Source organism: Canis lupus, chromosome 25, assembly GCF_048164855.1.
Source record: "Canis lupus baileyi chromosome 25, mCanLup2.hap1, whole genome shotgun sequence".
Classification (NCBI taxonomy): Eukaryota; Metazoa; Chordata; class Mammalia; order Carnivora; family Canidae; genus Canis; species Canis lupus.
In genome coordinates this window covers 21701102-21715537 of record NC_132862.1, presented here as the reverse complement: position 1 = coordinate 21715537, position 14436 = coordinate 21701102, and the positions used below count along the sequence as shown (strand labels likewise).

Sequence of the window (14436 nt, the reverse complement as noted above, 5' to 3'; positions counted from 1 at the left end):
TGGAAGTAAAAGCAATTCTAAATAATCTTCTATGAAGACATTCTCATAGGGCAGCAGTACCATTAAGCCCTGGAAAAAATCAACTTCATATTTAATTATGACTAAATTAGGGTCCTTAAAATTGTTAATATAACTTGTATAATGTATAATATAATGATTCCATTTCAAGATGCTTCATTGGCTTGGTAGAGAATTAGAGAGGGCTCTGCTGATCTACTCTAACCCCTCACATTGCTGATGAGAACACAGAGCTCCAGAGAAGAGTGAGATACTAAAAGTAGTTGATAGGCAGTAAAGCCAAGAACACAAAGTGCTGTGATCTTTGAAGCAGTGTGTATACGTGCAATAGTTTTAACCTTGCAGATTTGTCATGTGGTTTTTCTTGGAGTAATTATAGTAATTTTTAACCTGGAAATCACTAGAAACATTTTCTTCATTTCCCTTGTTTGCCCAGACATTTTGACAATAGTAACAATTAACATTTGTATAGAACTTTTCAATTTTAGAAAATATTTTTACATCTCACTTGACTTTCACAGCATTATCGGTAAGAAAATACTATTCTCTATAAAAAAGAAAATACGATTCTCACTCTACGGATGAGGAAACTGAATCCAAATGAAATTTAATAAATTGCACAAATCATTTAAACAGTTGGCAGAGCCAGACTTGAACACAGGCTCCAGAGCCTTTGGTCTTTCCAGCTTTATATTGTTGGGAGTTGCTAAAAGTTGCTTAGGGATTTTTTAAAGTCAGTTTATTGTCAGGTCACATCATTTTTAAAAGGTCTCTGGTCAGCCCTTTTGTTATGTGAATAATAACTGTGTTTTAAATTAATAATGGCTACCATGTATTGAATACCTGCTGTGGGCCAGGCGATGTGGAGGCGCTTGTTATGTCTGATTCTGATTTTCATAACCTATGAGGTATTGCTAATATCTCCATTTTAGAAGTGAATTTATGCTATTTATCCAGTAGGTAATTAAAACCTGGGATGAAAATTCCAGTCTGTTTGCCTCGTAAGCTGCAACTTTTCAGCTGTACCCAAGATTCGGTTTCCTTAAAAGAGAACACATGCAAGTGTTTAAAGCCATAACACTCTTAATGTACTACTTCCGACTTGGATACATGGATATTCACATATATGTATCCAGATCTCCATTTATTGACCTCATAACTGAGAAAATAACCAAACTACTCTTGGTTCAGAAGCTCGTGAAATTAAAAAGAGGATAAATCAATAGCTGTGTATATCAGTATTGTAATTGGGAGATGACAGGATCAGTTTTTTCTTTCTCATAATAATGTTGAATAGTAATGAGATATAATTTTTATTGAGATATAATTGACATGTAACATTTATAGTAGTTCCAAGCATATTAGTTCCAGTGGACACTTGTAACAAAATATAAACCATCTGACCCAACCACCTTAAATGGAAATATTTAGAAAGTGTGTTCAAGTTAATGATACTATACTGTCTTCTGAAACTTTATCTTCTGTAATTACCAGTTAGGGTCAGTATAACTTTTACTTATATACGACTTTATTGTTTTTTAATATTTTTGCCTTTAAAAACATTTTTAGCAAGAATCTTTGAAGCTATATCTATCAAAACTGTAGTATTGTTTGTAGTATTGTCTTCAGGCCCCTCTTTTTCTACAAAATTATTTTGAAGGGTTGTTTTCACTTAGGTGATTTTTATTTGTCACGATTCTGCAGAAAGATACCAGCTGTGAGCTGTGAGTTGGCCAAGCCCTCATGCAGAGACAGAGAAAAGATCTGTACAGCCTTCTCTGAGCTAAGTAGCATGTTGTCCACTGGCTCTATACCTCCCTTCAGGAGGAAAACTGTGGCCTCCAGCCTTTCCAAGTTCTAATGTACAGAGGAAGCAGAGGGATTCACAAAGTGGAAATTTCAAGTTTTGAAGTTCTACCTAATTCTAGAGACCAGGCCCTACTGGCTTCCAGCGGGGCATTCTGGTGTCATCCTTTGTTTCAGCTAGAGGTCTCGTCCTAAACAAGAAAGTCTAGACAAGAAGGCAGGCATTTGACAAGAATGTCAGAGTCTCACTGAGGTTTAAAGTATAAAATTGAATTTTTAAGTGGGTCAGAAGAGTATATGTAATTCACATTCCATAATTTTATGCTCTTAACATATCTTCTAGAGAAGTTCTTTTTTGTTTTTTTGGTTCGGTTTGGGATTTTTTTGTCTTCAAGAGAAGTTTTAAAGGCAGCATGAGCTGGACTTTGATGCTAATCAAGAAGACACAGTTATCAAATAGTGTCCTCTGTTGCATTATTTTAGCTATTACATGTTCCACTTTGACAATTTATTCTTATCTTTTTTATCTAGGTCGAACTGGAAGGTACACTCTTATAGAAAAATGGAGAGATACTGAAAGACACTTAGCACCTCATGAAAATCCTATCATATCCTTAAACAAATGGGGGCAGTATGCTAGTGATGTACAGCTAATTTTACGTCGAACAGGGCCATCTCTTAGTGAGCGACCCACTTCAGACAGTGTGGCTCGAATTCCAGAAAGAACTTTATATAGGCAGAGTTTGCCCCCCTTGGCTAAACTGAGGCCTCAGATCGACAAATCAATCAAAAGGAGAGAACCTAAAAGGAAATCATTAACATTTACAGGAGGTGCCAAAGGATTAATGGACATTTTTGGAAAGGGCAAAGAAACTGAATTTAAGCAAAAGGTGCTGAATAACTGCAAAACAACAGCAGATGAGTTAAAGAAGCTGATCCGGTTGCAGACAGAAAAGCTTCAATCCATTGAGAAAGAGCTAGAATCAAATGAAATTGAAATACAATTTTGGGAGCAAAAATATAATTCTAACCTTGAAGAGGAAATTGTCCGCCTGGAGCAAAAGATCAAAAGAAATGATGTAGAAATTGAAGAGGAAGAATTTTGGGAAAATGAATTGCAGATTGAACAGGAAAATGAAAAACAGCTGAAGGATCAACTTCAAGAAATAAGACAGAAAATAACAGAATGTGAGAGTAAATTAAAGGACTATTTGGCTCAGATCCAGACTATGGAAAGCGGTCTTGAAGCAGAAAAATTGCAACGGGAAGTTCAGGAGGCACAAGTCAATGAAGAAGAGGTTAAAGGAAAGATTGGTAAGGTCAAAGGAGAAATTGACATTCAAGGCCAACAGAGTCTGAGGCTGGAGAATGGCATTAAAGCTGTAGAAAGATCTCTTGGACAAGCCACCAAACGATTACAGGTAAGAACATTTTTCATAAAAAGAATGTTTCATCTACTTAGAAGAATTAATATTTTGTTGGCATTTTCTTTAATGGTTGTCCATCTTCTCTTACACTGAAAGTTAGAAACTTACTTGGTTTATAAGTTTCTTAGAATTTCTGTGACTTATGACAAAGCTAAGATGTGAGACCAAAACAAAGCTGTGTGAGCTCTAAAGCCACACTGGTCCTTGCTCCACAGAAAGAGGTTTCTTACTGTGGCAGTTGTAACATTAGGTAATTGGATACAGAGAATAGAATCTCGGAGCTGGAATGGACACTAATGATGAGATAGTGAATCTGACCTTCTCTCCTTGTAGAGATAAGGAAGCCAAAACCAAAAGAGATGATCGCAGATTGGTGTACCAGGGATTGTGTGGCTAGTTGACTGCCTGGCTAGTTGACTGCTCATCTATTATTCTCCATTGTTGGCTCATCCCATCTTTCCTGCGATGCAAATAGTTCCCTTCTTTTCTCTACATTACTTACTTTCCTTTGCTTTCCTGAGGAGAGGGGCACAAAGGTTCTTCTCTGATTTTCCCCTCTCTGCTTCACATACAATAGCATTTCTATTTTGACATTAGATCCTGATCACTCAGCTTCCATTTCTCGGATACCTATTCTTGAGAAGAAAATGTGATCTCAGGAGAATTGCAAAGAGGTATTAAAAATAAATAATATTTAAAATATTAAATATTAATATTAAACAAATTTTAAAATATTAAATAAAATATCTGGGTGTGGTTACATTTGGCCACATTTCAAGTGCTCTGGAGTGGTTGCTGTATTGGTCAATGCTGGCTTACAGGCTTGCTAATCAAAGAGTGATCTGTGTAATTTGGGGCACACTTGTTAAAAATTCAGAATCTCAATTGTAGTAAAATCTCCAGATAGTACCAGTGCACATGGAAGTTTGAGAAGACCTCCCTTAGAATATGAACAGTTTTATAAGCAGTGAAAGCCGAGGTTTCAAGAACTTCTGTGATTTCCTTTCTCTGCCACTAGCTATAGTCAGAGATAAAACTACCAAAATTTTGAAAATCAAGAATTTCTCATGCTACAGTAGAAGTTGTTAACCTCTGATTTGTCAGTATTATGCTAATTTTGAACCTTAAAAAGGGTATAATTGGAAGCTGTGTTGCCTTCGATAATTATTTACAGGAAACACTAATTTATGACAGTCATTACTAGTAACATTACTAATAACAGTCATTACTAGTAATCTTACTATCCATTGAAAAGTATCTCATAATCAAACTCACATATCTCCAAGTACCCCTTACACTAAAGTAAGTAGAAGAAACAACCACTCATTTCTGGTATCTCTTTCTTACCCTTACCAGATTCCTCAGACACACACAGCCTGGGTGAGTCCTTGCCACTTTTTCCTATAGCGCAGTAAAGGAGAGAAAGACCATCCATTCAAATAATAGAATGCCTCTCCTTGCTTTTTTGAGCTTTCTAGCTGACCAAAACATGATCTCCTTTCTTAAAGGATCTTCAGTTCTCAGACTTGTCTTTGCCAAGGACTTAAGAACCCCACAGTGAAAATCTTGTAGGATCTTGCTTTCCTCATGCTCTAAAATATATCTCAGTAACAAATCCCATGAAAACTTCAACAGTTTACCAAAACAAGAACTTCTCTGAATCTCACAGACAAAATGATTATAAGTTTTGCTGTCAGTTATAAAGTAATAGGGAGATTTAATTGTGAAAGCTTAAGGCAAGATTGCTTAAACACTGGGATGGATGGAAACCAGTATTTTATTGATAAAAGTTCATAGATATATAATTATTTCATCAAGTGCATGAGTGTATTCCTAACACAGGAAAGTATCACACTTAGGAAGACAGACTGAAGAAGCTGTTGTCCTTTACTTGTTTATTTTTTGGCCTGTGCCACAAAGCAGAAATGACCTCTTTTGAGCCCATTGTATCAATATTAACCAGATTTTGTTAAAGGCGTTCTTGTGAAACAGGTATCACACATCTAGCCCCTGTAGCAGATGGACTGTCACCAGGATGTCTTTAGCTGTCCAAGAGTAAATCTTCAAATAAAAAGACAAATTTTAACTTCCATCTAGGACAAAGAACAAGAACTGGAGCAGTTGACTAAGGAGCTGCGGCAAGTCAATCTCCAGCAGTTCATCCAACAGACAGGGACAAAAGTTACCGTGTTGCCAGCAGAGCCCATTGAAGTAGAGGCCTCACATGCAGACATAGAAAGGGGTAGGTGTTGTGAAATCTGCTCTTTATCTTCATTGGTTTGCTTTGAATAAACTACTTGTATTCAGCTAAAATGTTATCCTACCGTTCAAAACTTGGCCCACTTAAAAAAAATTGATGTACTTCCTGCTTCTGGGAAAAATCAATGATATCCAGGTTATTTATTTACTTAGATGGGCGTGTAGTCACCGAATCTTCTATCATGTGTTTTAAACTCTTCTTTAAGAAACCTTCTCCTGATGTATAAGTCATCGTCTGTTGAATTTGATTAGCTTCTGTTCCTAATGCCCCTTCTTCCTCTCTTAAAAGTCCTTAGTATTAATTTGTGCTATTTAAAAGATGCGTATCATCTGACCAACCAAGAAAGAGAAGCAGAATGCTCACCTTTTTAAAAAGGTGTTGAAATCACTGAAAACTGTTTTTGTCAACAGAGAGGGTCAGGAAGCTAGCCTTCTCCTCTTACCCAGGGCCCTACAGGGGCCTGCAGTTTTACAGTTTGCTATTTGGCTCTTTAGGGCTGGAAAAATTCTAATTTTTAATGTTGCTGAGTCCACCAAATGGCTTTCTTTGTTTTCTGTGTAGAGGCACCATTCCAGTCCGGGTCCCTGAAGCGGCCTGGCTCGTCGCGGCAGCTCCCCAGTAATCTTCGTATTCTACAGAATCCTATCTCATCTGGTTTTAATCCTGAAGGCATATATGTATAACATTATCTGCCTTTAGGGGAGAGACCCAACAAAGGTACCAAGGACATTTAAAATTCCTTCTTTGATTTGTGCCAATGATGAACAGAGGATCTATTTCACAAGCCACCGTATCTTTTTTCTGTCCTAAATTGCATACCACTTGGAGCCATACCCTGTGCACTGATGCTAAAGAACAAAGAAACTGTGTTTTCACACATCAACAGTGTTGACGTTTCTGTCCAGCAGCTGTAATGCAAAGCCTTCATTTTTATTTGTAGCATTTGAGAGCGTTAAGAAAGTACTATACTGTGTGTATACGTAAATAAAACCATGACTTAAGAATGAAGAGAAATATGTGACTGGCTTAGTTTAATTTATTCCATATAATCGATTAATGGGTGAATGTTGATGTTTTAATATTTTTTATTAATACTTATCCTGTGACTGAATTACATTATATATTGTGTGATTATGACTTTGTGTGCATGTTGCCAGACTCCATCCATACGTTGCTGATCTTCAACTGTAAAAATGTCATAGGGTGCTCCACCATCAAAACTAACTCCAGAGGAACCCACTTGTATTTATTTTGTGTACCTGTCCTAGCCATTGCTTTAATTAGATGAAATAATTCAGGTTTTATTTTTAATCTGGACTTGAATCTTCTCTTTGTAATATTTCCAGTATATGAATGACCACATACCAGAATAGAAATATTTTCAAGAGGTTAATTGTATGTTTAAAAGATTTGCAGTACTTCAGACCCTTTAAACAAAAAAGTAATTGTTGATTATCTGTCCAAACAGACAGGGGATTTCCTGGGACATGGGATTTCCTGATACATTATATGTTTTTTTGTTTCTGCCCTGCCTTAATCATTTTAATCTCATTGATCCTCAGAGTTGCCATAATACATAGGTAGAGATTCCTGGTTGACCTACTTAGAAAGGTTACTTTAAGTGACATTTTTTAAATAACCCACTTCATATGTATGCTCTATTGGTATAAGCACCCATGGGTGAGTTATTGCTTGCACATAATTTACTCTGTACTTTATGAATTATTGCTATTTCTCCAATCACTTAGATAGAAAGTACATTGGAGTTAGGTATTTTTTACAGAGGAAATAAAGTTAAATTCTTTTTCTTTACCACTTTTGAGCTTGACTTTTACAGGACATGAGTCTCCATTTGTACATATATTTTCTTATTTATAAAATCAAAAATGAGTCAGTATCTCATGAATGGTGACTTAACTAAGATTCACAAGTAATATCAGGATGGGTGTGGTCAGATACCATTTTGCCATTTTTACATTCCCTCTGATCAAAATTTGGTACAACAATAAAGACTTTAACCTGAGTAGTTTTTAATTCTGAGGAAAATATATTCTCTGTATTACATGCAACAAAGTAAAAGTGGGTTAGTATATTAATGCCATGGTAACAATAAAAAGATGTAAGCTATATCTTATGCATGAGGGCAACTTTGGATGTTTTAACACATTTGACTTATTTTGGCTTAATGAATGCTGAGAATGCTGCATTTAGGTTTCCAATGAAAAATGTTAAGAATGGCTATGAAAATATATAGAAGCTTCTAGAGAACTGAAAGTAATAATGCAGAGTTGCCTTTTCTAGTCCAGCTAAATGGCAGACCTCAACTAAAAATACTATTTTCTTTGGGTTCTTGGAGTTATCAAGTTGACCTTGCCATTATGCTATTTTGCAAATAACTTGAGAAATAATTTATTCTTAACCTGTATAACCACAACCTATACACATTTCCTCTCAATTTATAATAGTTATTTCATATCTACATATATTTAAAAATTAGAACTAAAAAAATCAAGGTAATTTGTAGATTTTGTGACAGAAATGATTTATGTATGCCCAGTATATGCCTTATTTTTAAAGGGTTCCATCCTATACCAAGAGTCATTTTGTTATCGTTCAGAGAAATTAAGATCTTATTCACAAAGAAAAACATTTTTTTATAAATTAATCACATTCTATTTAAATCAAAATATTAAACTGAAGATATATTAAACTTTGCAATTTTTAATTGCAAAGACGCCTTGGTATGCCATCAGATACACAAAGTCAATGTCCAACTTAATTCTTGTAAATTATTATCAGTATTAACCTAATAACTTTAAGACTGGCAGCATTGTGACAACTTCATCTGAATTTTCAAATACCAAATAATCTTTATGGACCTAATTACAGATAGAAATACTATTTCCTAGATGGGAAAAATATATAAATGTGAATTTGATAAATACATTGAGCAGCTATACTTTTTAATCAGTTATATTACTTCTGGAAGAAAATCTCTAAGAAATATTTTCTAAGTCTTTTTCTAAAATAGGAGAAAAACTCATTTCCCTAGAACATCTTAAAAATAGTATTCCTGATCATTTTTACGTATTGTGAACACAGATGAGTTAGATTAAGTGCCACATCTTTTGGATACATTTCGGGGCGGGGCGGGCAGTGGGCAGTGATATACAAAAATACCAAATACAGAATTTTTCAACTGGGGAAATATTCAGGTTCTAAATACTAAACTACATTTTAAGGGGTTTTTTATTATTATGCTGCAAGTTTTCTTATGATTTCCTATAAGTATTAAATACACTAGAAGATAATTTGTTTCCTTACAAGGAATGATTTGAAATAGCATTGGTATATTTGACCCTTTGGAGTGTCTAGCATCCTCAGAGAATGATCCATACTGGGTTGCCTCAGTCCTTTTTTTTTTCTTATGAGATATTTTGGTTTGTTAGCATGTTTTTTTGTCCTGACGCACAAGGAATTTATATGTGAGACTTTGGTTGGTATTAATAGGAATTACCCATTTAATTCCCTCAGTCATCCCTGAAGCAATCATCAACTCCCATAGTTCAAATTAATCATACACTCAAGCTAAAACAGCAAAAATACAGAATTTATGGTGTGAAATATGATTATTAATAGTGTTTAAGAACAAATAAAACACTTGCTTCCAGAGCATAAATTTTTACCTGCATGAAAAGAACTTTTCTTTGTGAATAAGAGAAAAATGGTCTTTAGAGTAAAGAAACTTCATTTAAAGCCATTTCTGTGAACATCTTTCCAAGTCAGAACTATAATAATGGATTGAGGAAATACTATGGAAAAGGCAAAAACTCTTGATTTCAGGTGTTCAAAGGATGTGGGCAGATGGGCATTTCCCTGTGTGCATTGCCTTTGAAAAATTGGGCCTTAATTTATATGTATATAACAATGCTGTGTTCACATCCCTCTTTTACCTAAAGTTGTCTTTATTAGTCTATATTGTATTAAAATTTAGCTCATAAGTATTACTTTTATATTATGTCCATTTTTTGCATGTTTATACTACTTGCTACAGTATTTTTAAGTTTTGGGTGAAGGCCATCAGCTGTGTGGAGAAGACAAAACAATCACTATTTATTCAGTATTGCTGCTTTTCATTTCCAGAATAAGCTTTCGATGCCAGGACAGTGACTGCTTGAAAGCTGCAGGAGCTCTATTCCAATGCATTTTATATATTTTTAGAAACCAAATAAATGCAGATAACTATTTAGTATACTAATTATATTAAACCAGCAGAAATATAAAGGCAATAAAGTATATACATATATATATGGGGGGAGGGAAAGATTAAAAAATAGGTTTACAGCCAGACATGGTGATAGCCCTAAATATATTTCCAATCTGTCTGTCTTTATTGACCCAAGGAGGACTTGAGTTGCTGCAGCTTTAAACAGGAAATTACCATGTTCACTACTGTGGACACATAAATATGCTTTTAGTACTGCTTTGCTTATGTACCAATAAAATATCTGTAATATGTATTATATGTAATTATTCTTTTTTTGACTTTCATTTCAAAATGTATATTTTCTGATTATTATCATGAGCTGTAAAACAAAGGATCAATATCTGATATTCTCCCAAGTAATAAATTTTCAGGATTCATTGGGGCATCATAGTTGCTGGTTTGTTTCTTATATGTTTAATATTTTAAAATATAAGTTTATTTTCTTTAAAAGATGCCAAAGAGAAAAGGTCTGCATATCAGTGATATAAAATTACATTTCTTTAAAAGTCATGTTAATTATTATAACTAAAGAATTATCTGTTGCTGAAAAAGATAGCTGTTTGGAGCGCCTGAGTGGCTCATCAGTTAAGCGGACTTGGTTTTGGCTCAGGTCATGATCTCAGAGTCATGAGATGGAGCCTGGAGCTCCATCCTGGGCATGGAGCCTACTTAAGATTCTATCTCTCCCTCTCCCTCTCCCCCTTCTCCCCGCACACACTCCCACTCATATGCTCACTCTCTCTCTGTCTCAAATAAATAAATCTTTAAAAAGGAAAAAAAGTTGTTTTATCCAAGTGAAACTGAATCAAGAAATTAATGTCTCCCTTTTATTTCAAAAGCAAATGGAAAAATTGTGTCTCCATGAACCTCTATATTCTCAGATTTCTTTAAAACCACATGTGAGGGGATCCCTGGGTGGCGCAGCGGTTTAGCGCCTGCCTTTGGCCCAGGGCGTGATCCTGGAGACCCGAGATCGAATCCCACGTCAGGCTCCCACTGCATGGAGCCTGCTTCTCCCTCTGCCTGTGTCTCTGCCTCTCTCTCTCTCTCTGTGACTATCATAAATAAATAAAAATTAAAAAAAAAACACATGTGAGGGTGGGGGTGACTGGGTGACAGGCACTGAGGTGGGCACTTGACGGGATGAGCACTGGGTGATATTCTATATGTTGGCAAATTGAACACCAATAAAAAATAAATGTATTTAAAAAAAAAGAAGCAAACACACACACACACACACACACACACACACACACACACACACGTGAGGGGGGCAGCCCCGGTGGCTCAGCAGTTTAGCGCCGCCTGCAGCCCAGGGTGTGATCCTGGAGACCCGGGATTGAGTCCCACGTCGGGCTCCCTGCATGGAGCCTGCTTCTCCCCCTGCCTGTGTCTCTTCCTTTCTCTCTCTGTCTCTAGTGAATAAATAAAATCTTTAAAAAAAAAAAAAAAAAAGAAAAACCACATGTGAGGGGAACAATTCATTACCTACTATGTGCCAGGTACAATAGGAGGTACATTCAGCCATGTAGGGAACCTCTTCCAAATCGTACAACTAATAAGTAGCTTATAGCGCACTTGGATATAGACCTTTCAGATTTCGAAGTACTTTTCTATATTCCATGATAAACTGCATAAGCTTTACCATGCTCAGTTTCTCTTTTTTAATATGAAAGTAATGTGGAAGTACATAAATTGTTATTTTCATATTTTGCATAAGTAAGATCTTGATCAAGAAACTATACATATGAATAATACTATGTTATAAAAACAATGATAAATTATTAACAAAATAATGCAAGATATAAATTATTCTTTGTCCTAGTTTGGGGGACTTTTAAATTTGTAATTATACTGTCCTCCTCTAAAGGCATTTGTTTAGTTAAAGGCAGAGCAAGAAATAAACTTCTGTTTACTTGACTCGTCGCCTGCCACCCACTTCACATATTTGTGCTGCGTCTTAGAAAGGGCCAGCAGAGTCCTATAAAAGAGGCGCAGACTTACTGGACTCACTCATGCTTTCTGTAGACATGTAGTGAGCTTTACTGTAGGCCAGACACGCTGAAATTAACACGATTTGTTTTTGCACCTCAGGAAAGGTGCAGTCTAATGATCACCATTGAAGGAACAAAGATGGAGGGCCATGGAAACACACCAGAAGGGCTTTACCCCAACCAGAGTGTTGGCAAACCCTGGAAAAGGGAATATAAACTGGGGAGGGATATCTGGCACAGACTACAAGATGGGAAGATGTAAAGCCTGTGGGGATGTGACCGGGTGGTAAAAAGGTCGGGAAGGCTAAGAGAGAAGGTTGGCATCGGGAAGGACTTTGGTTGCTATAGTAACGACTTTATCCCTAGAGCTGTGGAGGACTTTTAAGCACAGAAATGAAATGATCAGACTAGCATATTAAGAAGATCCTTCTTGCTGGCATTGTAGAGAACTGACAGGAGAAAGGTCAAGACTAGAAGCAAGAAAGACACTGAAGAGGTCTGCAGGAATCTAGGCCAGAAATAATATAATTTGAACTAAGTAAGTAATTGGGGTTTACTGAATAACAAATGTTTATTGAGCACCCACTTTGTGCCAGAAGAGAACCAAACAAACTATAGACATCCTAAGTAAACAGTAGCAGAAGGATACCGTGTTTAAATGGTGGAGAGAGAATAAAAGAATCCAAGAAGTTCCAGGTATTTGGCAGCTATCCACAGCCTTAAATGGCTGATAGTAATGGTGCTGTGAGTTTCTTAATGATGAATAGTCACAGATACTCTGTTCTGTGTGCTGGGGGCAAAAGATTGGGAGAGGAGGAAGGGAAGAGAGAATAAAGATCTGAAAAATATGTATTTGAAAGTTGGCCTTCAAATGGGCCTCCCCCTTGTTTAGAGTCCGTACAGTCTTTCCTGCAAGGATGGCGTGGATTTGGGGAAGAGACCTCTGCAGCACCATATTTAATCAGGCTCTTTATCTGGTGTGTTGGAATCCTGTTTTCCCAGCACCACATTTGGCTTTGTGTTCAATATAAGTCACTTTCATTCATCTGCCATGAGTGTGTGTCCAAGATGTTAGAAGGGTCTGACTATGGTCCAGAACGAGAGGAAGTGAAGCGGGGGGATCCCTGGGTGGCGCAGCGGTTTGGCGCCTGCCTTTGACCCAGGGCGCGATCCTGGAGACCCGGGATCGAATCCCACGTCGGGCTCCCGGTGCATGGAGCCTGCTTCTCCCTCTGCCTGTGTCTCTGCCTCTCTCTCTCACTGTGTGCCTATCATAAATAAATTAAAAAAAAAAAAAAAAAAAAAGGAAGTGAAGCGGGTAGACGGTACAAACTTACCTGTCTATATGCCAAGCCAACATTTACAAGTTTCCTGCAACTGCTAGCAGTGTGGAAATCAAATTATTGGAGTACTGAAGTGACAAAGGATTGTTTAAAGCATAAAACAAATTCTAGGGAGCACCTGGGTGGCCCAGTCAGTTAAGTGTCTGACTTGATTTCTGCTCTGGTCACGATCTCAGGGTCATGAGATGGAGCTCCTGTGGGACTATGTACTGCGTGTAGAGCCTGCTTAAGATTCTCTCTCCTGGGGTGCCTAGGTGTGTCAGTCAGTTAAGTATCTGCCTTTAGCTCCGGTCATGATCCCAGAGTCCTGGGATCGAGCTCCGCACTGGGCTCCCTACTCAGTGGGGAGTCTGCTTCTCCCTCTGCCTCCACCTCTCCCCTCTGCTTGTGCTCTCTTGCTCACTCTTTCTCAAGTAAATAAAATTTAAAATAAAAATTCTCTCTCCCTTTCCTTCTGCCCTTCCCCTCATGCATGCACACAGGCAAAAAAAAAAAAAAAATCATAGACACTTTGTAAACGAACATAATGAGCTAAAATGCCATGTGGCAACAGGTAGCATGCAAACAGAGGCTGAGAAGAGCAGGAACATGTGCAGGACGTTCACCAGGAGCCACCCACTCACCCAAGAGAGTGACAACTGTGGCAATCACTAAGCTCTGACCTACCTCCATAACATCCCTACCAAACCCCGCCTGCATCAGAACCTTCAAGGACTACCATCCTGGATCACCTCAACAGTTCTCCCTTTTCTTAAACCAAAATAGATTTCCTTGTATTTCTAACTTTTCTTAAGACCACACAGAAGAAACAATTTCTCACCAATATGACAGCACTTCAGATATTGAAGGCATCTATTATGTCTCCAACTGTTCTCTTTTCCAACTCCCAATTCTTTCAAATAGTATAATTTCCAGTCTCTTCTCTCTTGAACCTGCAGTAGACACTGTTGAATGTGGCAGCCGGAACTAATCACAAAATTCCATTTGTGGTTTGACCAGATCAACATGTAGAAACTTGATTCATTGTGATGCAGCCTAAAACTAAGCTAGGTGGTTAATCTTACTAGGTTTTTGTGAACCTCAGCTCACTATTAAATCATTGCACTAATTAATAGTTCACTAAAGTCCTCTTTTTCACACTTTTCTGCTGTCAGTGAAATCTTTCCTAACATGTATGTGTGTGGTTGAGTTTTAGGATGCATTGCAGAATTTTAATTGATCAAAATACTTATCACCTCTAAACATTTTGAAATTAATAAATCCCAGAAGGAAGATGTGGGCTTTGATGTCAGATCAATAATGTCGAGGACAGAGTACTATG

At 37.0% G+C, this 14436-nt stretch overlaps 1 protein-coding gene across 7 annotated transcripts in view; it reads left to right on the top strand.

The window, feature by feature from the left end:
• The window catches only part of RASSF8 (Ras association domain family member 8), a 124061-nt gene extending 113893 nt beyond the window's left edge, over positions 1-10168 (top strand). For all 7 annotated transcript variants that reach the window (XM_072798605.1, XM_072798603.1, XM_072798609.1 and 4 more), the window contains 3 exons: positions 2356-3245; positions 5349-5493; positions 6073-10168. In XM_072798605.1, the coding sequence (XP_072654706.1) occupies positions 2356-3245; positions 5349-5493; positions 6073-6194 (1157 nt within the window). In that variant the 3' untranslated portion in view covers positions 6195-10168. The remainder of the gene's footprint in view (positions 1-2355; positions 3246-5348; positions 5494-6072) is intronic.
• Positions 10169-14436: the final 4268 nt, after the last annotated feature.